Source organism: Hylobates moloch, unplaced genomic scaffold (genome assembly GCF_009828535.3).
Source record: "Hylobates moloch isolate HMO894 unplaced genomic scaffold, HMol_V3 SCAFFOLD_19, whole genome shotgun sequence".
NCBI lineage: Eukaryota > Metazoa > Chordata > Mammalia > Primates > Hylobatidae > Hylobates > Hylobates moloch.
Window position 1 is genome coordinate 33,207,328 of NW_026652294.1, and position 27,186 is coordinate 33,234,513.

General features: G+C 36.6%; 1 protein-coding gene across 3 annotated transcripts; it reads left to right on the forward strand.

The window, feature by feature from the left end:
- Positions 1-105: 105 nt before the first annotated feature.
- SPATA22 (spermatogenesis associated 22) lies at positions 106-27,186 on the forward strand. Of its 3 annotated transcripts, none has more exons than XM_058431567.1 (9): positions 106-241; positions 2,563-2,678; positions 4,415-4,543; positions 7,315-7,375; positions 7,504-7,599; positions 18,066-18,408; positions 20,609-20,738; positions 23,916-24,013; positions 26,858-27,186. In XM_058431567.1, exons 2-9 carry the CDS (start codon positions 2,636-2,638, stop codon positions 27,047-27,049), a joined length of 1,092 nt encoding a protein of 363 aa, XP_058287550.1. In that variant the 5' UTR covers positions 106-241; positions 2,563-2,635; the 3' UTR covers positions 27,050-27,186. The 3 variants fall into 3 exon arrangements, with proteins under 3 accessions (XP_058287550.1, XP_031994435.1, XP_058287551.1); XM_032138544.2 differs by having other exon boundaries at positions 116-379; XM_058431568.1 differs by lacking the exons at positions 106-241; positions 2,563-2,678; positions 4,415-4,543 and adding an exon at positions 17,675-17,907 and having other exon boundaries at positions 7,359-7,375.

Sequence of the window (27,186 nt, forward strand, 5' to 3'; positions counted from 1 at the left end):
GGAGCCATCCCTGTGCCCACAGCGGGAGAACGCCAAGGAAGCGCGCTAACGTCATCGCCACGCAGGCCGCGACAACGCCATCGCGCCGAGGAGGCGGCCACTGCGCCTGCGCCTGCGCGGTCCGCGGCGCCTGCGCACAGCCTGATTCCCGCGCTTTCTTCGCAGGCGGGAAGGGTGGCGGTTGCTGACGGGGCTGCCTGGACGACGGTTGAGGCGGCGAGGGAAACCGAGGGCGAAAGTTGTGCGTCGTGTTGGCAGGGGGGCCTAGAAGGGAAAGGCTGTGCGTTGATACCAAAGTGCCCCCACTCCGTGGGCGGGTCAGGAGAGGCCTTTGGAAGAGCGTCTCAACTCTGACTGGAACCTCTTCTCTCCCGCCCCGGTCAGGAGCCAAAACAGGCCGCCATTTGAGGCTGTGGCTTTTGTGGGTGTTGTGTGTGGGTGGTGGTGTGTGTGTGTGTGGTGGTGTGTGTATGTAGATGGAGCACACTTTTTGCACACCAATGCCACCAACCCCATTACTAACGCCACTTAGGTTCATTTGGGAGCTGGGATTGGGGGTAAATGAGGGTCCCCGCCCTCAGGATCAATGGTCCCGTGGGTAGAATGTTACATTTAAAAATTTTGTTGTTGTTGTTTATTCTGTTTGTTTGATCCTAAGAAACATAATAGCCCTCGTAAGCCCCTCTAAATACAGGATGTGAGTTGCGCTGGTAGAGAAGGTGGCAGAATCCCTGTTGTGGCTCCTAGGATGGCACCAAGAATATTTTTCTTTCCTTTCCCTTCCTTCCTTTCTTTCCCTCCCTCCCTTCCTCCCTCTCTCCATTTTTTTTTCCTAGAGTTTCGCTCTGTTGCCCAGGCTGGAGTGCAATGGTGTGATCTCAGCTCACTGCAACCTCCGCCTCCCGGGTTCAAGTGATCCTCCTGTCTCAGCCTCCAGGGTAGCTGGGATTACAGGCACCCACCACCATGCCCGGCTAATTTTTGTATTTTTAGTAGAGACAGGGTTTCACCTTGTTGGTCAGGCTGGTCTTGAACTCCCGACCTCAGGTGACCCACTTGCCTTGGCCTCCCAAAGTGCTGGGATCACAGGCGTGAGCCACTGCACTTGGCCACCAGGAATATTTTCTAAAGGGTCTGTCTCTTCTACCCAGCTTCACGCCTAAGATGTGGAAACAAAGGAGAGGCAGCACCTGACCTCGTGTTTCCCAAGTTTGTTTGTTTGTTTTTTTGAGATGGAGTCTCACTGTCGCCCAGGCTGGAGTGCACTGGTGCGGTCTCGGCTCACTACAACCTCTGCCTCCCGAGTTCATGCCATTCTACTGCCTCAGCCTCCCGAGTAGCTGGGACCACAGGGGCCTGCCACTGCCCCCGGCTACTTTTTTTGTATTTTTAGTAGAGACGGGGTTTCCCCGTGTTAGCCAGGATGGTCTCGATCTCCTGACCTCGTGATCCGCCCGCCTCGGCCTCCCAAAGTGCTGGGATTACAGGCGTGAGCCACTGTGCCCGGCCTGTTTTCCAAGTTTTATTTTCACAAACGATATTTGAAAATTAACACCTCGGCCTGACTTGCATTATTGCTTAGTTGTGTATGTGTCGGTCTGTCTGTCTCATTGGGTTGTGAATTTGGAACAGAAGTTACCTGGTTTGGGTTTGTATCTTGCCTCTTCATGCAGTGGGCAAGTGTTCGTTGAATTGGATTGGGGTTGAAATGTGTTAAGGGGCTAAACATGCGAAATTACGGAGAAATTCTATTGTAAAAGAAGAAACTAAGGAAAAACTTATTTCACTTGTTGAAGTTGTGGAAATGGAGTAGAAACTTGTCATTACAATTATTCTAGATATGAAGGGAGGACTTAGTCTTTTTTTTTTTTTCTGAGATGGAGTCTGGGTCTTGTTGCCCAGGCTAGAGTGCAGTGGCACGATCTCGGCTCACTGCAACCTCGGCCTCTCGGGCTCAAGCAACTCTCCTGCCTCAGCCTCCCGAGTAGCTGGGATTACAGGTGCCCGCCACCACTCCCGGCTAATTTTGTAGTTTTAGTAGAGATGGGCTTTTGCCATGTTGGCCAGGCTGGTCTTGAACTCCTGACCTCAGGAAAACTTAGTCTTTGATATTATATAATCCAGGCATTTCAAACTGATGCAAAGGCAGGTGACCTGCACAATGCCTTAAAGTGGGGCATGGAGAAAGTTCCTGGTGGCTAAATACTGTGTTTCCTCCTTGGCCTTGGAAGCATGTATGTTTGCCAACGCTGTGGTCCATTTTCCTCTTTGTAGGTGTGGTTCAGAATTCTCTTTGTGGGTGCTGGATTCTGAAATAAATTACATATACTGTGTGAAAAAATGCACATATGTTTACGAAGCAAGGTTACAGTTGCCCTAGTCATAACTTAATTTGAACAGGGTTGGAAAAGTGGATTATGGTGTAAACTCTTAGAAAGCAAAGGACTCCCTAAAGTGTTTACATGATCGGGTTTGAAAGTAGTTTAAAACCATAATTTCAGTAATCACTGGGCTGATGATTGGGTTTTGTAGTTGAGACAATATAAGTTTCTTTCTTTGCAGGTCTAGTGGGACAATGTCATATTATAAATTTGGAATGCTGAAGAGAAAATTATAGATTTTGATATTGAAGGAAATGAAGCGAAGCCTAAATGAAAATTCAGCTCGAAGTACAGCAGGTATTGAACAACTTTTTATTTTTAAATTTTCTATATAGCATATAAAGCTTGTATAGTTTATAGATATAACATTGGAAATAAATGTAAAATAGATTGAACAGTTAATCTAGCCTCTTTACTTTTTTAGGTCCAAGGAAGTAAAATAACTTACTCAAGACAAAACATTTAGTGGTAGAGGTGGGAGTAAGATAAAAGTTTCTTAGATTTATTTTGATATTCTTTCTACAAATTCGATGTGCTTGAGTTATTCTGTGCTTTAAAACTGAAAACAAAGAAATAGATCTATTTTTGTTTGTATTTGTGACTTACTTGTTAAAAATATTTCCAGAAGCACTTCTGTCTTTCTAATAGCTTCTCCTTTCATTTTTGCTTTCCCAATTTATTAATATAAAGACAGAGGGCAAGGATGATAAGAACCAGGGGAATGATGATGCATAATGAAGATAATAGTAACTATTATTTATGGTGGATTAACTGTATTCAAGACATTAATTATATATATTAATTTATTTAATCTTTACACCAATACTCCGAGATAGGTTATTATAATCATTTATATTCTTCAGATGAGAAAACCAAGGCTAAAAGAGGTTAAATAAGTAATCCATGAAGTAGCAGAATCAGAATTTGAACCTAGGAATCTGGCTTTTAGTCCATGCTCTTAATCATTATGCTATCATTATATGTCATATTGGCACAAAGAGCTTAGGGAAATTGCCCAAGATCATACTCTGAAGTTGTAATTCAAACCTACTTTGAAGTCATAATTCCAGACCCAGGTGGTCTGATTCCAGAGTCCACATGATTCTCCCAGCCTTTCATCAGAGACTGTTCACAGAGTCTGTATTTGCCTGTAGAACAATTGATGATGACCAGTTAGAGAATGGTACAGTGGCAAGAGATCCGAACTAACATTTAGGAATCTTGTGTCCTATCTAGATTCTTCCACTGACTTGCTCTATAGCAATGCAACAAGCTTTTTGAACTTCTTTTCCCTTCGAGTTCCCTAAGTTTTAAAGTTTATATTTTGTGACTTTTGGCCTGAATTGAGATCCTAGATCCGCCATCTGGAGGAATTGGTACTAGTATTTATTCTCATTTGGACTGGATATTATTACTCTCTAAGGCATTCTCAAAATGATCCACAAAATACATAATTACAGATACCTGAGGTGCTTGTTAAAATTGCAGAGTTTTGAGTTCCAGGCTAAATCTGTTGAAATAAAATCTATGAGAGTGGAGTCTAGGAACCTGCACGTTAAGCAGAATTCCAGATAAATCTTAGTCCAGTGAAACTTTGAGAACCAAGGCCCAAAAGGGTATGCCACTGTTGTCCAAAGCATGGTTCAGAGTTTGGTTCTTCCTCACCTCTGTTGTACTTCAAAGGTCCCCTGCAGTTGATATGGTATCAGGCAAGCACAGGAGGGGGATAAGAAAACAAAAAGTGGATTTGGAAAGGTTAGGGGATGAGGGGGGAGATGGGAATTACTTCCATATGAGAGGAATTAAAACTGTTAGGGTAGAATAAGAAAAGGTTTTTGAAGGAACAAATTAGGCGATTCAGGATCTTAAAAAAGAATGTAAAAATCAATCTAAGGTTATAGAAATCTGTAAGTATATTAGCATATAGAAGTAGATAAATTTAAAATGTGTATTATTATATACTAGTAATTGTTTTACAACTAGATCTGCTTATTTGTCTATTATGTACTAATTTATTGGTACATTCAATTTAGGCTGTTTGCCTGTTCCGTTGTTCAATCAGAAAAAGAGGAACAGACAGCCATTAACTTCTAATCCACTTAAAGATGATCCAGGTATCAGTACCCCTTCTGACAATTATGATTTTCCTCCTCTACCTACAGGTAAGAAAATTAATAAGGTAAAAATTTTCAGGAAATACAAACTAGGATTATAGAAAATTGTAATTTATATTATAATGAAAATAGAAAGTTTATTTTTTCTTCTTTTCATTATCCACATATAGAAATTACATGGCACTTTCTGAACATTCCAGGTCAGGAGTTTAAGTTTCCTTATCTACAAGGGTGGCTTAGCATTTAAATGGAGTATCTTAGATTTGGAGTCTTTGTTCTAATAAAGTAGTAACATACATTGCAAAAAATATTTTTTCTTTCTCAAAATACACGTGGATATTGTATTATAGCCTATACATTTGGTGGTAAAGAATGGAAACACTTGAATTGCCTCAGGAGTGGGGATGAGTGTGCATGGGAACACAGGAAAAATAGGGAAAAAAAAGATAGATTTTAGGAAGTGCAGATACCTGGAAATATCTGGTGCCTGGCCGTAGTCTTTTTCTCTTTTTATGGCATTTTTGCCTTCTTCATTCATTTGTTAGCTGTTTATGGTCCAAATGTGATCCCCCCCCAAATTTATATGTTGAAACTTAATTGCTGGTGTGATAGTATTAAGATGTGGGGCCTTCAGGAGGTAATTAAGTCACGGGGGCAGAGCCCTCATGAATGAGATTAGTGACTTTATAAAAGGTATGAGGAAGCTTTTCCATCCTTCTGTCATGTGAAGACACAGTAAGAAACCTTGACTTCCCAGCCTCCAAAACTGAGAAATACATTTATCATATTTATAAATAACCCATTCTAAAGTATTTTGTTACAGTAGTCCAAACGGACTAAGACCCACCTTCATGCAGTTGGCTTCTTTATAGCTTCAACTGGCACATGAACTAAGTTGCCCTTCCTGTGAGTTTGCATAACCTTTTAGTTCTAGTTCTCAGAGGTCGCGGGTAGACTGCCCTCTGTATCTCTTAATTCAAATCCTAGAGACAGCTTGTGATTCAGCTCATCTTTTAAGTAAGGCCACTGAAATCCTGGCTTTGGTTTAGGTTAGGCCTCTTACCTCTGAACCAGTTAGCTGAGGTTTGGTGGGTGCTGGGAGGTCTTAATGGTTGTTGTTGACTTTTTGCTTTCCTCTGGAAGAGGAATGGGCAGGCAGACATTCTGAAATATACATGGTACATGCTGGGTATATACATTTACATTTTGGGGGCACATTTTAAAAATGATTAATAGGATCTTATATAGCTAGAATTTAAAAATATCTCTGATATAGCAATACTTGTATTGTTAATTTCATCCAGTGTGCTCCCATAGACTTTAATATACTTCTAAATCTGTAATTATTTTGTTTAAAGTAAACAAAATATATAAAAGATGTATTTGAAGAATTTTAGGTATGAAGTTCGTATGTTTCCAGTTTTTGTGTATAAAAATCATAAATGCACATGGATATGCACAACTGGGCATTTGTCTGGTCATACTCCACCATTTAAAAAACATTCCATCATTTAAAATATTTTTATAAGTAGCATGAATGTTGACCTTGAAAACTTGAGCTACTCCATAAGGAAATGTGTATCCTCCTGAAGTACTTCAAGCTCGGACCAGGGTTACTATTTGTCAGAAATAGTAGCTTTCCTGTATTGGGTAAGAGATAGGACTACATCAGTGTTTTTTAAAAATGTTTGTCTTGATCCATTAGTCAGTCTGAGGTATAATCGATCTTTGAAAAAAGAAATAGAAGAGAATAAAGTAGAATAGAAAATACAGCCATGCATGTTTTGGTCAATCACACCACATGTGTGATGGTGGTGCCATTACAAATATAATGGAGCTGAAACATTTCTATCTCCTAGTGACATAACGTAGTAGCTGTCATAATGTCATAGCACGGTTTATTATTATTTTATAAATGTAGCCTAAATGTATGGTGTGTTTAGTGTACAGTAGTGTATATGATAATGTCCTAGGCCTTCATATTCACTCACCACTTAATCACTAACTCACCCAGAGCAACTTTCAGTCCTGCAAGCTCCATTTATGGTAAGTGCCCTCTTAGGTGTATTGGTTTTTGTCTTTTATGTTGTATTTTTACTGTACCTTTTCTGTGTTTAGATATGTTTAGATACACAAATACTATTATGTTACAATTGCCTATGGTATTGAGTACAGTAACATGTTGCACAAGTTTGTAGCCTAGGAACAATAGGCTGTAACATACAGCCTAGGTGTGTAGCAAGCTGTACTCTCCAGCTTTGTGTAAGTAACTCTATGTTGTTTGCACAACAAACTCACCTAACAATGCATTTCTTAGAATGTATCCCTGTCATTAAGTAACACATGACTGTGTCAGAGTGTATCATACATATTAAGGATAAGATTTGATGGTGAAGTTTTATACTCTTTTTTCTCCTTTCTCTATCTCTGTTTGTCTCTGTCCCACACATATACCATGCATATATATGTTCTGAGTTATGATGTATTTCTTTCTGTGGGCGAGATTTTAAAAGTTCAGTAAACATTGGATTAGGTGAAATTCATGTTACAAAGTTAAAGATACTATACTAGAACTGATTGTAGAAAAGATACAGATTAAATTATCTTTGCTTAAAATACAATGGATAAGAAAGACATCTATAAAAATTAATAAAGCAGGCTGTGACAGGTTTTCCAACAAAGTACTGTTGAAGAAATCCATATCTTCAAGTTTTTTCTTCTTCAAGTTTTTAAACCCCCCAAATTAAATAAGTATGAAGTTATCATTTTGAAAAATACTACCTATCTTACTTTTATCTGTGTTACTTATATCTTTTGAGATTGGGCCTGGGAAGCTATGAATCCAGAGTTGGCTCCTGTAATGAAAACAGTGGACACCGGGTATGTGGAGAAATATAAACCAATGGATGTGTGTCTGTTACTGACTGATGTTATTCTTCTATGTATATCTTAATTTCTCAATTTGAAAGCAAACTATTAATATTTAACAAGACATATTCCCTTGAAAGGCAAATACCACATTCAGTTTCTCATCCTCTGAGAAGTCAAGATTCTATCTTTAACTCTATTCAATCAAATACTGGAAGAAGCCAAGGTGGTTGGAGGTGAGTCTACTTAAAATTTCTTTCTTCTTCTATTCCTTCTCATTTTCCTGTCTTCCTCTTCATTCTTCCCTCCTCCTTCACTTCTTTGTTTCTCAGACAGAATTACATTTAGGAAATTTCTATAAATAACAACTATGGCAGTATTAATTATGTTTTATGAAAGAACTTAAGAGAACATGCATGTAAAACTTTAAAAAATATGTAAATTTCACAGTGATTATGCTTCAAAAGATTATTAATGTGACAATGAAATTTCTGCCAATATTCATTGCTATGAATTTATGATTTTGCTTATGGGTTATTAATGATTTAATTGACAATAGACAGGAATCATATCTTAGTATTGATTAGGGATTGAGAACCAATTAGAGTGCTTAGTCTTATCCTGTAAGACAGTCGGCTTCAAGGTAAACAGAATGGAAGAAGAAAGAAAAATGGAGGCTGAGATGCATATGCATCTGCAATAGTAGGGGCTCAAGAAGTGAAGGAAATGGTCAAAAAGATGGTGAGTGTTCTTGCCATAAGGACCGAAGTTTAGTGTTTAAATAGTATGAAAAAATTGATAGAAAAAGAACATGGATTTTTCTTGGTTGGATTTTAGTAGCCTTGGATAAATGGCAATATTGAAGGAAATAATTTTGGAAACGAAGTGCTGGGAAAACAACACCAAATCAGTCACTGTTAAGTGCTTTGATATGTTATTTCAGTAATCCTTACAACAACCATATGAAGTTAATACTATTCTCATTTTTATTGTATAAAGATAGCATATTTTTTTAAAAGGGGGAACTTTTTATATAGTTGTTAATAAATACATTGAAATAATATCTTTATTTAAAAATTAGTTTTGATTTTATTATTCATGCTAGTTTCCCCAGGACAAGTCCATTAGTTTCTTCATAACAAGGCCTTAAAACTAGGCCTGTTCAGTGGTTTGGGATGGTTCTTAGAGACATTGTTCCAACTGCAGGTGCTAGAAGAAAATCCATTCTGACAAGCATTAGGCAGATAATTAGGTAAACAGACTGTAATCTGGACAGGCAGCCAGTATTGGGTATTACAATTTGAATTAATACATGATCTGTCAGACTGTTGGAATACAACAGGAAATCCGGGAGTAGAGAACATTTAAAAATCTTTGCAGGCAGTTGGTAATCTGCCGAAGATCTTTTGAACCAGTTAAAGGACTAATCTTCAGGTTTAGAGTCCAGGCTACAGTTGCCAGATTTAGCAAATAAAAATAAAGGATGCCCAGTTAAATTTGAATTACAGGTAATCAGGAATTTTTTAGTATGTGTCACAGCCAATATTTGGGACATATTTATACCAAAAATTTGTTACTTATTTGAAATGCAAATTTAACTGGCCATCCTGTATTGTTTCTGGCAGCCTAGTCTAGACTTTCTTGGGACATGGAGTTTTGAAGAGCAAAGTACACTCCTATTCTTATAGATACTGTGTTATTAGACACATTGATCAATATAGATTTCATTTACCAGAATTAGGATATGGGCAATTAGTAACATTAGTAAGGATGAGCTTCTTTGCCAAAGCTCCTGCAATTGGCTTTAGACTCTGAGGAGACATTGAGCTTGTACTTACTTAGTAGTTAAGACATCTCAGTTGAGGAGTTGAGGTGATATGAGGACTTTTAACATTTTTAATCTTTTTTTTTTGAGACTGGATCTTGCCACATTGCCCAGGCTGGAGTGCAGTGGCATGATCATAGCTCATTGCAACCTTGAACTCCTGGGCTTAAACAATCCCCCTACCTCAGCCTCCTAAGTAGGTGGGACTGACAATAGGTTTGCACTACCACGCCTGGCTAATTTTTACATTTTTAGTTGAGACGAGGCCTTGCTGTGTTGCCCAGGCTGGTCTTGAACTCCTGGGCTCAAGTGATTCCCTCACCTCAGCCTCCCAAAGTGCTGGGATTACAGGCATACACTGTTGTGCTCGGTGAGAGGAAGGCTTTAGAAGCTGAGAACTGAACACAGCCTGGCAAACGGGTTCAGGTAAATGCATACATTTTAAGGGAACATAGGATATTATTTTTTTCTAAAATAACTTACTATTCTCATTATGAAAATAGAATAATTCTAGAAAAAAGGTAAAAAGAAAATTACACATAGTTGCATTGATCTAGAGTTAATCATTAATTTATTTTTGAACAGAAAAAAGCCATTTCACCTTTTTTGAGTCTTACGTCTTTATCCATGGGAAAAAAATTGAACTAGATGATTTCTAAGGTTCCTTCAGTACTCAATATATATTGTGGATAAAACATACAGTTCTGATGTATTTATATAACTTTGTGCTGTCTTGTCTATCACTACCAAGAAAACCCTTGATTAAGGATTTTACAAATACATGAATTTATCTAACGTGCTTGTATGTGGAATACTTAGAATGCCTATTGCTCTGATTCACCCAGAATTGTTTTCTTATTACACATCATGTCTTTCAACCATTCTTGTTACACAGATCTATAAAAGTTTAATAATATAAAATAGTATATAACTTAAGTCAGTAATTCATAAAAGGAGGTGGCAGGCCCCCAATATCCATATAACTAAATTTTTAAACTTTTAGATCTCCTTCAACTTGCTCAGGATGGCCAAAGATATGAGGAATATTTTCTTTTGGACTCTATTTGCCTCTGGAACACTCTCTTGACAGTCTCATCCTTGTTAACAGTTCTGACTGCAGTTGAATATTGTATTTCTATTGTTATCTTAAAAAATTTTTAATTAGGGCCAGATGCAGTGGCTCACACCTGTAATCCCGGCACTTTGGGAGGCGGAAGCAGGCGGATCACTTGAGGTCAGGAGTTTGAGACCAGCCTGGCCAACATGGTGAAACCCCGTCTCTACCAAAAAAATACAAAAATTAGCCAGGCGTGGTGGCACATGCCTGTAATCCCAGCTACTTGGGAGGCTGAGGCAGGAGTATCACTGCAACCTGGGAGGCGGAGGTTGCATGAGCTGAGATCCTGCCACTGCACTCCAGCCTGGGTGACAAAGTGAGATCCTGTTTCAAAAAAAGTATTTTTTTTTAAGTTATATATATTTGAGGTGTACAACCTGATATTTTAATATGCATATACATAGTTACCTGATTTCAGTCAAGCTAATTAACATATCCATCTCTTCACATAATTACCATTTTTTTCTTGTAGTGAGAACACTTAAGATCTACCTTCTAAGTGATTTTCATCTGTATAACAGAGTATTATTAACTATAGTCCTCCTGCTCTACATTAGATCTCTAGAATTTACTCATTCTATGTAACTGAAACTTCGTACCCTTTGACTGACATCACCTTATTTCTCCCACCTCTTCACCCCTGGTAACCACTTTTCTACTCTCTGCTTCTATGAGTTTGATTTGTAAAGATCCCACATATAAGTAAGCACATATAGTATTTTTCTTTCTGTGTCTGACTTATTTCACTTAGCATAACATCCTCTAGGTTCATCCATGTTGTCAAAAATGGCAGGATTTACTTCTTTTTAATGTCTGAATAGTATTCCGTTATCTCTTTATGATACATTTGTTAGTCCATTTATCTGTCACTTACATTGTTTACGTATCTTGGATTTTTTTTTTTTTTTTTTTTTTGGCGAAGTTTCGCTCTTGTTGCCCAGGCAATGGCGACAAGACAATGTGAGTGCAACGGTGTGGTCTTGGCTCACTGCAACCTCCGCCTCCTGGGATCAAGTGATTCTCCTGCCTCAGCCTCTCGAGTAGCTGGGATTATAGGTTGCGCTACTATGCCTGGCTAATTTCGTATTTTAGTAGAGACAGAGTTTCACCATGTTGGCCAGGCTGGTCTCGAACTCCTGACCTCATGTGATCCACCTGCCTCATCCTCCCGAAGTGCTGGGATTACAGGTGTGAGCCACCGTGCCTGGCCCTCTTGGCTATTGTGAATAATACTGCAATGAATCTGGAAATGCAGATATCTCTTTGAGACACTAATTTCATTTCCTTTGGATATATATCCAGAAGTGGAATTGTTAGATTATATACTAGTTCTGTTTTTAATTTTTTGAGGAACTTCCATACTGTTTTTCATAATGGCTGTACCAAGTTACATTTCCACCAAGAGTGTACAAGGATTGCCTTTTTTTTGCACCCTCGCCAACACTTGTTATCTTTTGAATTTTTGATGACAGCTATCCTAACAAGTGTGAATTGATAATATATCATTGTAGTTTTGATTTGCATTTTCCTGATGATTAGTGATGTTGAGCACCTTTTTATATACCTATTGGCCATCTGTGTGTCTTCTTTAGAAAAATGTCTATTTAGTTTCTTTGCCCATCTTTAAATTGTGTTGTTTTTTGTTACTGAGTTCTGTGAATTCCTTAAATATTTTGGATATTAACTACTTATCAGTTATATAGTTTGCCAAAATTTTCTCCCATGCTATAGATTGTCTTTTCACTCTGTTGATTATTTCCTTTACTGTGCAGAAGCTTTTTAGTTTGATGTAGTTCTCAAATATTTACTTTTGCTTTTGTTGACTGTGCTTTTGGTGTCATATTTAAAAAAGTCATTTGCAAGACCAGTGTCAAGGAGCTTGTTCTCTACATTTTTTCCTAAGAGTTTTATGGTTTCAGTTCTTACATTTAAGTCTTTATTCCATGTTGAGTTGATTTTTGTATATGGTGTAAGGTAAGGGTCCAATTCCATTATTCTGCATCTGGATATCCAGTTTTTCCAACACTATTTATGGCAGAGGCTTTTTTCCCATGTGTGTTCTTCTCACTTTTGTTGAAAATCAATTAAATGTAAATGTAAATGTATGGGTTTATTTCTGGGCTCTCTACTCTGTTCTGTTCATCTATGTGCCTGTTTTAATACCAGTACCATACTGTTTTGATTACTATAGCTTTTAGGCATAACTTGAAATCAGGAAGTGTGATGGCTGCAGCTTTGTTCTTTCTCAAGATTGTTTTGGCTATTCAGAGTCTTTTGTGGTTCCTTATGAATTTTAGGATTTTTTTTTCTATTTCTGTGAAAAATGTCATTGAAATTTTGATAGGGATTGCATTGAGTCTGTAGATCACTTTGGGTAGTTTGGACGTTTAACAATATCAATTCTTCAAATCCATGACACAGGATTTTTCATTTATTTTGTCTTCAGTGTTTTTTTTTTAATCAATGTTTTATACTTTTTAGTGTATAGACCTTTCTCCATCTTGGTCATTTATTCCTAAGTATTTTATTCTTTTTGGTGTTATTGTAAATGGGATCATTCTCTTGGTTTCCTTTTGGGATATCTGTTGTTGGTGTAAAGAAATGCTCCTGATTTTTGTATGTTGATTTTGTATCCTGCAACTTTACTGAATTCATTTTTTAGTTCTAATAGTTTCTTAATGGAGTTTTTAGGGTTTTCTACATACAAGATCATGTCATCTGCAAACAGAGACATTTACTTCATCCTTTCCAATTTGTGCTCCTTTTATTTCCTTTTCTTGGCTAATTGATTGGCTAGGACTTCCAAGACTAGTTGAGTATTCCTTATCTGAAATATTTGGGATCAAAAATGTTTCAGATTTTTTTGGAGTTTGGAATATTTGCAGAATACCTACCAGTTGAGTATCCTAAATTTGAAAATTCAAAATCTGAAATGCTTCAGTGAGCATTTCCATTGAGCATCATGTTGTTGCTCAAAAAGTTTCAAATTTTGGAACATTTTGAGTTTTGGATTTTCAGATTTAGAATGCCCAGCCTGTAACCATGTTTGAATAGAAGCGGTAAGAGTGGGCATCCTTGCCTCGTACTGGATCTTTGAAAAAAAAACTTTCATGGTTTTAGGTCTAACATTTAAGTCTTTAATCCATCTTGAATTAATTTTTGTATAAGGTGTAAGGAAGGGATCCAGTTTCAGCTTTCTACATATGGCTAGCCAGTTTTCCCAGCACCATTTATTAAATAGGGAATCCTTTCCCCATTGCTTGTTTTTGTCAGGTTTGTCAAAGATCAGATAGTTGTAGATATGCGGCATTATTCATTCAAATAAGATAGCAATACCACCTGCAAAATAAATGGGGTCATCATTTCTTCTAAAAAAAAAAAGAAAAAAAACTTTCAGTTTTCCCCCATTATGATGTTAGCTGTGGGAATTTTGCAAATGACCTTTATTGTGTTGGAGTATGTTCCTTGTATACTTATTTTTTTATAGTAAACTGAATGGATGTTGAACTTTGTCAGATGCATTTTCTGAATCTATTTTTATCTTTAATTCTGCTACTGTGGTGTATAACATTGATTGATTTGCGTATGTTATAACAACCTTGCATCCCAGAAATAAATCCCAGTTAATCATGGTGTATAATTTTTTTTAAAAAGATTTTAACTTTCACTTTAAATATAGGGGGTACATGTGCAGATTTGTTTACATGGGAATATTGTGTGATGCTAAGGTTTGAAGTATGGATCCTGTCACCTCACCCATGAAGTGAGCAGAGTACTCGACAGGTAATTGTTTTGATGTGCTGTTGAATTTGCCTTGCTAGTATTTTATTGAGGATTTTTGCATCTGTGTTCTTTAGTGATATTTGCCTGTAGTTTTCTAGCAGTGTCTTTGTTTGATTTTGATATCAGAGTGATGCGTCTCATAAAATGAATTTGGAAGTGGAATTCTCTCTTGTTTTACGAAAGAATTTAAGAAAGATTGGTATTAATTTGTCTTTGAGTGTTTGATAGAATTCACTGCGAAGTCATCTGGTCTTGGGCTTTTGTTTGTTGAGAGGTTTTTACTTCTTTGATCTCCTTATTAGTGGTCTGTTTAGGCTTTCTACCTCTTCTTGATTCAATCTTGGTAAGTTGCTTGTTTCTAGGTATTTATCCATTTCTTCTGTGTTATCCAATTTGTTGTCATATAATGTTCATAATAGTCCCTTATGATCTTTTTTATTTCTGAGAAATCCGTTGTATGTCTCCTCTTTCATTTATTTAAATCTTCTTTTTTCTTTTTCTTAGTCTATGTAAGGGGCTGTCAACTTTATCTTTTCAAAAAAATAAGTTCTTAGTTTTTCTTTTTTTTTTTCTTTTTTTCTTTTTGAGACGGAGTCTCACTGTGTTGACAGGCTGGAGTGCAGTGGTACAATCTCGGCTCACTGCAACCTCCGCCTCTCGGGTTCAAGCAATTCTTCTGTCTCAGCCTCCTGAGTAGCTGGGACTACAGGCCTGCCCCACCATGCCTGGCTCGTTTTTATATTTTTAGTAGAGACGGTGTTTCACCATGTTGGCCAGGATGGTCTCGATCTCTTGGCCTTGTGATCCGCCTGCCTCGGCCTCCCAAAGTGCTGGGATTACAGGTGTGAGCCACCTCGCCCGGTCCCAGTTTTGCTTTTTTTTTTTTTTAATTCTCTATTTTATTTATTTCTACTCTAGTCTTATTATTTCCTTTATATGCTTATTTTGGGCTTAGTTTGTTATTCTTTTTCTAATTCCTTTAAGTGTGAAGTTAGAATGCTTATTTGAGATCTTGTTATTTCCACTTAGGCATTCATTGCGATAAACTCCCCATAGTACTGCTTTTGCTTTCCCATAAGTTTTGGTATGTTATGTTTTGTTTCTATCTCAAGATAATTTTAAAATTTTCTTTTTTAATTCCCTCTTTGATCAATGATTATTCAAGAGTGTATTGTTGTATTTATGAATTTTTTCATTTTCTTTTCTTTTTTTCTTTTTTTTTTTTAATTGAGACAGAGTCTCATTCGCTGCAACCTCCGCCTCCTGGGTTCAATTGATTCTTCTGCCTCAGCCTCCCAAGTAGCTGGGACTACAGGTGCATGCCACCACACCCAGCTAATTTTTGTATTTTTAGTAGAGACGGTGTTTCACCATGTTAGCCAGGATGGTCTCGATCTCTTGGCCTTGTGATCCACCCGCCTCGGCCTCCCAAAGTGCTGGGATTACAGATGTAAGCCACCATGCCTGGCGAATTTTTCCATTTTCTAGCTGTTACTGATTTCTAGTTTTATACCATTATGGTCAGAAAAGATACTTGGTATGATTTTGATCTTCTTAAATTTGTTAAGTCTGATTTTGTGACCTAACATGTGAGTTATCCTTGAGAAAGTTCCATCTGTGCTTGAGAAGAATGTGTAGTCTTCTGCTGTTGGTTGGCAAATTCTATATATGTCTTTTGGGTCTATTTGATCCATAGTATTGTTCAAGTTCACTGTTTATTGATTTTTCTGTTTGGATGATTTATCTATTATTAAAAGTGGAGTATTGAACTTTTTTTTATTATGTTGCTGTCAATTTTTCCTTTTAGATTTGTCAATATTTGCTTTATATATTTAGGTGCTCTGATATTGGATGTATGTATATTCACAATTTTTATATCTTCCTATTGAATTTACCCATTTATCATTATATAATGACCTTCTTTGTCTTTAGAGACAACTTTTAACTTAAAGTCTATTTTGTCTGACATAAACTTAGCCACCCCTGTTTTCTTTTGGTTGCTGTTTGCATGGAATATCTTTTTCCATCCCTTTATTCTCAGCTTTTTTGTGTCTTTGAATCTAAACTGAGTTCATTATAGACAGCATACAGTTGGATCTTTAATCTGCTCAGCCACTCCTCATATAGGCATACCTTATTATATTGCACTTTGCTTTATTGCACTTCACAGATAACTGCATTCTTTACAAGTGGAAGGTTTGTGGTAACCCTGCATTGAGCAAGTCGATTGGTGCCATTTTTCCAACAGTATGTGCTCATTCCACGTTTCTATGTCACATTTTGGTACTTCTTGCAATATTTCAAACTTTTTCATTATTATTATATCTGTTATGATGATCTGTAATCAGTGATCTTTGGCATTACTACAAATCTGCTGTTACCAATAGAGAGTTGTAAAGCTGAAATGAATTTTTCTAGACTATGAATAATAAAAGTAATTTCTATAACCATGAGAGAGAGGAAAGACAAAATTGTGTTTCTGTTCTCTTTATTGAAAATAAAGTTACAAAATTGTTGCGTGTGATGGTACATACCTGTAATGCCAGCTACTCTGGAGGTTGAGGCAGGAGAATCACTTGTGCCCCTGGGTTTGAGACTGGCCTGAGTCCAAAAAAATTACAAAATTATTGTTGTATGAAGAAGTGATCAGTGTAGGAAAAAATTTCTATAAAGGAGTATCAGGCAGTTAATTTATAATAATTCTAATTTTTTTTCTGGGTATCGTGATGTTTGTGGTGTTTATAACTTAAATTGTTGTAATCGTGCTTTCTTTTCTCATTATTTTGTACTAACTTTGTACCCAATTAACAGTGTTCCCAAATTATACAAGCTTCAGGCCTCATAAAACTTGGATTTGTTCCTGGTCAGTAGTGTACCTAGACCTCTTTTTGGATTATTTACCTAAGTAAGGGATGGGTTGTATTGGTTGCCCTCTTGTGATACTTGTGGTATTTCCAGGAAAATTACTGAGAATTAAGAATTTGTGGGCTGGGAATGGTGGCTTATGCCTCTAGTCCCAGCACTTTGGGAGGCCAAGGAGGTGGATCACTTGAGCCCAGGAGTTTGTGGCCAGCTTGGGCAACATGGTGAAACCCTGTCGCTACAAAAAATAACAAAAATTAGCTGGGCATAGTGGCACTCACCTGTAATTCCAGCTACTCAGGAGGCTGAGGTGGGAGGATTGCGTGAACCTGGGAGATTGATGCTAGAGTGAGCTGTGTTCTTGCCATTACATTCCAGCCTGGGTGACAGAGTGAGACCCTGTCTCCGAGAAAAAAAAAATAAATAATTTGTGACTTGGACTAGTTTTGTTTCCTGTGGAATGCCTAACTAGGCTGCTCAGAAATTATGCTTTTGATTTTGGCCTCATTAGCATCTAGCATAATGTTCTGGTCAGCTGATATAACACACAATGTTGCTGACAAATGCTGTACCAAATACATTATAGGGCTTTTAAACTATGCAGTAAAACCACAAAATTTCTAATCAAATATTAATAGCTATCTATCCTGCTTATATGTATTCTCCTTGTGATTTAAAATCATTGATAAGCCACAGTTTAACTTCTTAAAATTTTACTTTGTAGAAAATTTTAAAATTGAATATATAAAGAAGCATGCAAATGCCCTCAAAGTCTTACCACTTGGATACAACTACTATCGTATGAAGAATGCTATCATTTAAAAATATACTTTGTAGTACTAGACTGAGTTGGGAGATCTTGTATTTCCTGGGTTCTAGACTTGTGAGTAATTTCCTGTATGACTTTGGACAAGTTAATTCCTCATTAAGGATCAGTCTTCTCATCTGGAAAGAGAGGTAATACAACATTGTAGGGTTGTTGTGATGTGTTTGGAATTTCTCAGTAGTTATAAAGTGCTTTCTAAATCATAAATTGCCATATAAATGAATTTTTCATTTTTTTTTGTAATTAAGAAACCATATAGAAACAAATGCTTTTTTTTGCACTATTACAGCTACAGAGATGGTAACAAAAATACCAGCTTGAAAACTTGGAATAAAAATGATTTTAAGCCTCAATGTAAACGAACAAAGTTAGTGGCAAATGATGGAAAAAATTCTTGTCCAGTGAGTTCGGGAGCTCAACAACAAAAACAGTTAAGAATACCTGAACCTCCTAACTTATCTCGCAACAAAGAAACCGAGCTACTCAGACAAACACATTCATCAAAAATATCTGGCTCCACAATGAGAGGGCTAGACAAAAACAGTGCACTACAGATACTTAAACCCAATTTTCAACAAAATCAATATAAGAAACAAATGTTGGATGATATTCCAGAAGACAACACTCTGAAGGTAAATGTTTAAATATCAGTGAATGACTTATTTACGTTTTTAAAAATATAAGGTAAATATTTAGAAAACTACAGAGATAAGAGCACCTGAAATAAATTCCATGACATACATTACTTGATTAGCATAAATATTCAGTTCCATTGAAGTGGATGAATGTTAGTTTCCAAAATATTTTCTTAGAGGGTGTGAATGGCTGCTCCTTTTCAAACTTTAGAGTTTTCTACTGGATTCTGACTTTCACTTTACACTCATTTTAAAGATAATGACAGTTTATCCATTGTTTATGAAGTTACCCAGGCTCTTCATATGTCATTCTAAGTATTTTTCAACAGAGGTCAGCAAACATTTTCCTTAAAGGGCCAGACAGTATTTTTGGCTTTATGGGCCATACTGTCTCTGTTGCAGCTACTAAACAATACTACTCAACTCTGCCACTGTAGCTTGGAAGCAGCCATAAGCAATACATAAATGAATGGGCACGGCTCTCCTCCAACAAATGTTTACACAAACAGATAACAGGTTAGATTTGCACTGCAGGCCATAGTTTTCTTTATGATCAACTTATTATGACCTTTGCTTTGTGATCTTGTCCTAGTCTACCTTTGTAGCTTCATATTTCGTAGTCTAATTGTCCAATGCTCTAGCCACTTCAGACTCGTCACAATTCTCTAAACATAGCATACACTCTGTGCTTTGGTTTATATTCTTCCCTATACCTGTATCTCAACTGTACTTCCTCTCTACACTCAGTGCTCTAATTGTTCTTTGTAAATGTTATTTATATATTATGTGTGGTGGTTATTCCTCATCTCTGCTCCCTGGCCCCTTGGCCCACTTGATTCTTCACCTGCCCTTCTCTGTGTTCTGGGAGGCTGAACTGTCCTATGTAGTGCATCATCCTGAGATTGTTTACTTGCTGGCTTTTGCTAGAGGTCAGCCAGTAGGAGTCACTGGTACGACATCACAGCGTGGGAGGAAAGGTTGGGTTTTCTCACTTTCTCCTGTCTTAAATGTTAAATCACCAGCAGTAGCTGTGTCACTGCGTGATGTAGCCCCTTCATGAGTATAGCTTTCCTGGGCTTGATACTTTCATTTTCTCCTCTTGTCCTTTCAGCCTAGGAATGGTAACAACTTCTTACAGTTGTTAGTTTTTGTTCTGCCGATATGTCTGAAAAAGCAATCTTTTCAAAAAGCCATCGGGGTAAAATTTGTTTTTGCATGTTTTGTTTTTTGTTGGAAATAAGATTAATAAAGCATGTTTCACAGTGGTTCTCAATCTTATGTTTCCTTGTACTCAAGAATTATATGACATAATCACCTTAGTAACAGCAGTTTATGTGGCCATAATCATCAACAGGAGGCGTGTTAGAATCTTGGTTAAGAGGAGGAAGAGGGAAGAAACTACCTGTATTTTGAAAAAAAGTCCCATCATATGTTCTTCACAACCCTTACCCTCACAAAGAAAAAAGTGTCCCCCTGCCTTTGAAAATTAGTGTTTTAACACACTGTATTCTTAGTTGATCTTCAAAAATGCTAAGAACATTTCCATCTCAGGGCTTTTATATTTGCTGTTCCCACTGTCCTCATTCAACAACCCACTTAAAATAATAACCCCCATCTCTCTCTCTTTCCATTTACCTTGTGTGTTTTTTTATAAAAGAAGTACATTTCCTGACATTCTGTTATACGTTTATTTTATAAATCCTTCACTAGACTATAAAATCTTTGAGAACAGATACCTTGACTGTTTTGTCCATGAATGTTTCCTTAATAGCTATGTTTGGCATGTAGTAGGTGCCCAGTAAACACTTTTGAAATGAATGAATGAGTGAATGTGTCTGGCTCCTTCCCTAGAGTCCCCTAGAGTGTGAGTGCACTAGGGAAAGGAATGGCCTTACCTATATTTGTCACAGGATCTGGCATATGATGCTTTAAAATATTCAATGAATGAATGAGTGAACGAATACCTATATAAATAATTCTCCTCTTGATTAATTGTCTCTAAGTGCACCCTGGTTTCTCCATCTGTAATATAGTATTGATGGCCTTATTTTAGGGAAGTAACTATACTAAAATTTTCAGTAGTTCTTTTTACACACTTGCCCATTGTAAGGACTTAGAATTTTTACATAGAAGGTAAATGAGTATGATGAAAAAAATGAATATTTTTCTAATACTATGTTTCTTATTTTTTCAAAAGGAAACCTCATTGTATCAGTTACAGTTTAAGGAAAAAGCTAGTTCTTTAAGAATTATTTCTGCAGTTATTGAAAGCATGAAGTATTGGCGTGAACATGCACAGAAAACTGTACTTCTTTTTGAAGTATTAGGTAGGTAAAATACTTCAAAAATACTTCAGTAATACTCTTTGGAGAACAGGTTTTAATGTCTGATTAGTCTTTTTTCTTCCAAATAAAACAGTCTGCTTTTTGCTACTCCCTAAAGTATATTCAAAGAACTGAAGTTTTAATAATAGTCCCTGTGGTAGATAGAATAATGCTCCCTAAAAATGTCTACATTCTAATTACCAGAATAATGCACCCTAAAATGTCTACATTCTAATTACCAAAACCTTATATGGCAAAAGAGACTTTGCAGATGTAATTAAGTTAGGGATCTTGAAATGGGAAGATTATCTTGTATTATTTGGGTGGGTTCAGTGTAATCACAAGGGTCCCTTATACAAGGAAAGCATTGAAAGATGCTACCCTGCTGGCTGTGAAGATGGAGGAAGGGGCCATGAGCCAAAGAATGCAGGCATCTTTGAGAAGCTGGAAAAATTAAGGAAATAGATTCTACTCTAGAGCCTCCAAAAGGAACATAGCTTTGATGACTCGTTATAAGAATTCTGACCTCCGTAACTATTAAGATAATGCTTTTGTGTTGTTTTAAGCCAACCACTAAGTTTGTGGTAATTTGTAAGCGGCAATAGGAAACTGATACAACCTCCTCCTTTTCCTTTTGTCCTGTATGTATATATAAATGTGTGTATATATAGATGTAGATTTCTATCAGTGCACTCATTTCACATGTTTAACTTTCACCTAAAAATGATTCCAGTTTCTCTCTTGTTACCATTAAGGAAAAAGCTTTATTGTATAAAGTGACATTGGATTCAATAGAGACTCAGACTTTGAGTAAAGCACACTGTATTCATTTTCAATTGCTGCGTAACAAAGTAATGGAAACTTAGCAGCTAAAAACCACACCCACTTCTTAACTCAAGTTTTGTAGATCAGAAGTCCATGTGGGCTTGACTGCGTTCTATACTCAGGGTATCACAGTACTGAAATCAAGGTGTTGGCTGGCTGGTTTTGTTCAGTTTTCATTTTTGGCTTTTTGGAGGTTTCCATGTCTCTGGCCTCTGAAACTCCCATATACTTCAGGGATTCTTTATCAAGTCCTACTCATGTTGCTTGAAGCATAGCTGGTTGGCATGGCTGTTACTACTCTATGTTGAAGCTTGACTTAGCTCTTATTTTGTTCTTACCAGTTCTTACCAGTAGCCACGTAACTGCAATAGCAGATGGTATTCTATTTCATGTCAGTTTTCTGTCAGAGCTAGAATACTGTCAGAGGTAGAGCATCTTATTTCAAAGATCTTGACCTTTGTTGGACTTCCCACTAAATTGCTTTTTCCTGTGTGAAGGATGCCTTTGGCTCTCACCTCATTTACAGAATATAAATATTAAAAATAACCTGAGCCTATTAAAAGGACATGCTAATTCCATTCATTTCCCCAGGTCCTCTTTGGTGAGTTGTTCAGGTTCACTCCAGAATAATCCTTTTAAGAATATCACAATACTCATTATAACACCAATAGACATTCTTATCAAGAAATGAAGGGGATCCATGCTTTTATATGTGATGGTTAGCTTTCATAGTGCTATAATAATCCTGAGTTCCTAGGCTAGACTCTAAACTTATCAAAGGTAGATACTTCATTTTACTACACTTTAGTGTCTAACACACTGCACAGTATATAGGAAGTACCTTTCAGTTGCAAGCACCCCCCCCCCAAAAAAAACAACTTTAGTGGATTTTAAATACTCATTTATATTGCTATGTATAATATTGTGTTGCATAGAGAATTATTCACGCAACTGAAAAGTGGCTAGGTTTCTGACTTCAGGCAAAGCTTGATCTAGCTGCTCAAGAGATGGCACAGTGATTTCTCTCCATCCTTCTGGCCAGTCATAATGTTGGCTTCACCTTAAGGTTCCACACTATAGTCTCTCCAGAAGCTTCTGACTCTCTCCTTATGGTAGCAAGTTGATTATTAAATTTCTGTAGACTATACATTCTTATACCACACCATCATATTCTTAGATTTTTCTTTGGATTGCTCTTTCCTAGAAACTAACAAGTGAATCTTTGCATATAACCATTTCTGACTTGGTAACATGCCCCTTGCAGAAACCCTGAACTACGTAGTTGAGTAATAAAATATGCTGATTGGATTAAGTCAGTCACAGTTCACTCCTGGATCTGGGGGTGGGGACAAATCCTATCCAAATAATATGGCTAAAAATGGAATTTTCCTGAAGGATAATCTGGGTCTTTTTAGCAGAAATGGTGGCCAGCCTCAAAATAACAAATGCCCACTACCAGTACTCAGTAGATGGTTATTAAATAAATGAATAATGCTGTCACTTCATAATAGTTTCTTGAGATAAACATGAATTACAATTTGCATTTTATAGGTGAAGAAACAGATTTGAAAGTGGTTAAACAATTTACTCAGAGGAAGGAATAGGGAGATGTAGGTCAAAGGGTACAAACTTGCAATTATGTAGGATGAATAAGTCTAGAGACTTAATGCACAGAGGAGGTCTATAGTTAATATTATTGTATATTAAAATTTTGGTAAGAGTGGATTGTAGGTGCTCTTAACCACACACAAAAAGGATAACTATGGAAGGTGACGGGTATGTTAACTTGCTCACTGTAGAAATGATTTCATTATATGTATGTATATGGAAATATGTTGTATGTATATGAAAATATGTTGTATACCTTAAATGTATATAATAAAAATAAATTTAAAACCCAGTTTGCTCAAAGTCACAAAATATTAGTAAGTTGAAGTACCTGGGACTTGAATGCATGACTCCTGATTCTAATTCAATGTTTCTTTTTTCATTAAATTATGATGCTTATTTGTTACACATGTGCATTTTATTATTGTAATGTTGTAGACTGTTCTGGGGATTTAACCACTCTATACTACACATTCTAAGGAAAAAGTTTCAGATGGCCATTTATTGTCAATTATCTGAGCTTGGCATATAATCTGTTCCTAAGTTGGAGAGAGTCAGAAGTTTTGTTTTCCTACCGATGAAACTGCCTGATAAATATCTTCTCTTCTTAAAATGTCTTCTTTATTACTGTATAAATAGAACTATGAGAGGTTGATATGGATAGTTATTTAAACATCAGCTTTTCTTTGTTAAATTTTATTTGCAGTTTACCAACATTTATTTTTCCCCCATTTCAATATTGCTTAGCTGTTCTTGATTCAGCTGTTACACCTGGCCCATATTATTCGAAGACTTTTCTTATGAGGGATGGGAAAAATACTCTGCCTTGTGTCTTTTATGAAATCGTGAGTATTTTTAAAGAATTATTCGCAAAGCCTATGTCAACAGAGTATAAACATGCAGGCTGTAATTCCAGTTGAAATATAAATTCTGTTAACAATTTAGTACTTTTAACACTTTGGTTTTAGTTATATGAAAGTTGTTTATTTGTATAATACAGGGAGCCTACTATGTGCCAGGTACTGTGCTGGGTGTGAGGGATATAAAGTGGAATATAGATGGCAAACAGCTCTTTCTCTCAAAGAGTTTGTAATCCCAGGTAGAATGGTACAGAAATGTTACACTGTGGTATGGTGAATGGCATGGTGGAGCTACGTATGTGCAGGGTGCTAGAGAAGTAGGTAAGAAGGAAGGGGCAGATCAGGGAAAGATTTTCAAAGAAGGTGATAACTTATCCTTGATCTTTAAGGACTAATAAGAATCAACTAAGCTAAAATGTGTTGCGGGGGGAAAGAAGGATATAGTCTAAGGTGAGGGAGCAGCATATGCAAAGACTTGAAGCTAAGAGAGAGCTTCAGTTGTTCAGGGAACTGAAAGTAGTTATAATTACCAAAGTGAAGAGGTAGGAACCGATAGGGGTAAGGGTAGTGGTTCTGAAATTGGGAGAAAGCATAGTGGGCTGGGATATAAGGAAGAGGCTTGGTGACAAAGAAGTCTGGAGATTGCAAAGGAGTCTATAGACCTACACACATTGAGGCTGTATAAGAACTACATAAACTTTGTAAGTTTGACCTTAATTCTGACATTGGTCTCAATTCTGAAATCAGACTTGGATTCCAGCATTTACCCCAACATTTTCTAGTTTTATGACTTAAGAATGCTGCTTAAATTACTTGAACTTCAGATTTTTTTAAAAAATCTATAAAATAGGGGAGACAAATTCCTACTTCAAAAGGTTGTTAAGGGGATTAAATGATGAAACATGAATATACGGTGCATGACACCTAGTAGGTGATCCGTAAATAATTGTCAATTCCTATAATATCTTGAATGTGTATTATTTTTATCTAGTCTGAAGTTTTTTTAAAAAACTTTGTTATTGAAGTATAGCATGTACAGAAAAGTGTAAAAATCATAACAGTACAGTTATATGAAGTATCACAAAGTGAATGCCACCCAGGTTAAGAAATAGAACATTACCATCACCCCTCAAATCCCTTTGTGCTTCTTCCCATTCACTACCTCTTGTCTTCTACTTACAGGTAAACACTAGCGTGACTTTTAATGTCATCAATTAATTCTGCCTGTTTTCGAACTTTATAAAAATAGTATCATACATTATGTCTTTTTAAATATGTGATTTCCTTTATTTGACAAAATGTTTGTAAGATTCATCTATGTTGTTGTGTGTAGCTGTAGCTCACTCATTTATATTGCTATGTATAATATTGTGTTGCATGAATATGCTACAGTTTTCTATTTCACTGGTGGTGGGCATTTGGGTTTCTGGATTTTTTGCTGTTATGCATAATGTTCTATGAACATTCTTATCTATGTCTCTTATGCATTTGCATGTATTTCTGTTTGATATATACTCAGAAGTAAAATTGCTGGGTCATAGAGCACGTGTATATTCAAATACAGTAGTTATTGCCAAAGAATTTTTCAAAGGATTGTGTCAATTTAAGTACTCACAGGCAATGTAGGAGAGTTGTGGTTGCTCTGCATTCTTACCAACACTTAGTATTGTCAGTCTTTTTTATTATAACCATTCTGGTGAGTAAATTTAGTGTTATCTCATTTCTTTACAATTCCCTGGTAAGTAATTAGATTGAGTACCTTTTCATATGCTATTTAGATATCTTTTTTGTAAAGTCTGTTCAGGCATCTTGCTGTTTTCTTCTCTTATGTGTCTTTTTCTTACTGATTCTAGGAATTAAAAAAAAAACTATTCTGGGAATCAGTTTTCTGTCCATTATGTGCATTGCAAATATTTTCTCATATCCATGGTTTGCTTTTTCCCACTTAATGATGGCTTTTGATAAACAGAAGTTTTTCATTTTCATATAATCCTTTTATCAATCATTAGTCTTTCCCCTTACAATTAGTGCTTTTTGTGACTATTTAATGAAAGCAATTTCAGAATGCTTTAATTTTATTCATGATTGAGAGGATTTGGAGATTGCTAATCTTTTTCTGATTTACTTGTCTCTAAAGGCATCACACTTTTGGGTCCCAACCTTAAGCTTCAGGTCTGAGTGGGGGTGGTTACTAGAATCTCTTTTCCTTGGACCTCTAAGATTCCATTTTTTGTTTCCCACCTACACAAGTCTGTGAAATCTCTGCTCAGTTTCTTAGACTCTCAAATGCCTTTCTGCAATTTGCAGACATCTCAGGGAGAAAGCACCCCCCAAATCAGGTTTCATCTGAGACTCCCATACTATCCTAGATGGGGGGTGGGGGTGTCTCTGTAATTCCTCGCTGTCTTGATATCTCTCTGATGCTTACGAGGAGATTTTTAACAAAGCATTTCATCCAGCTATCCTAATTGTCATCTGATGAGCTGTTTTGAATCACCCAGTCTGCTGCCTACTGAAAGTGGAACTCTGGGAATCTGATAAAAGAGTGGGTAATTTCATGTGTCATTACACTGGGAATTATTCAGTCTTTGAAGAAGCAACAACTTGCCAGCTTGTAAAAGCCCTACCAAGTGAGGGTCTTTCCTCTGTTACAGGGCACCAATATGTGAGTAACTATCATTGTCTCGTTAGCAGTGGGGCCCTGACTCACGTGAAGGAATTATAGCATTTTGAGGTGACACATGTTTAGCTGATCACATAAATATTTAAAAAATTGAAATTCAGATGAAGTAATAACTATTTTTTTGATATTTATTTTTTGAAAAACAGGATCGTGAACTTCCGAGACTGATTAGAGGCCGAGTTCATAGATGTGTTGGCAACTATGACCAGAAAAAGAACATTTTCAGATGTGTTTCTGTCAGACCGGCATCTGTTTCTGAACAAAAAACTTTCCAGGCATTTGTCAAAATTGCAGATGTTGAGATGCAGTATTATATTAATGTGTTGAATGAAACTTAAGTAGTGATAAAAGGAAGTTTAAATAGCATAAATTATAGCAGTTTTCTGTTATTGCTTAATTTACCATCTCCATAGTTTTACAGCTACTATTTTCTGGTATTTCACGTGTTGAATTAAAGTATTTGAATTCTTTTAAA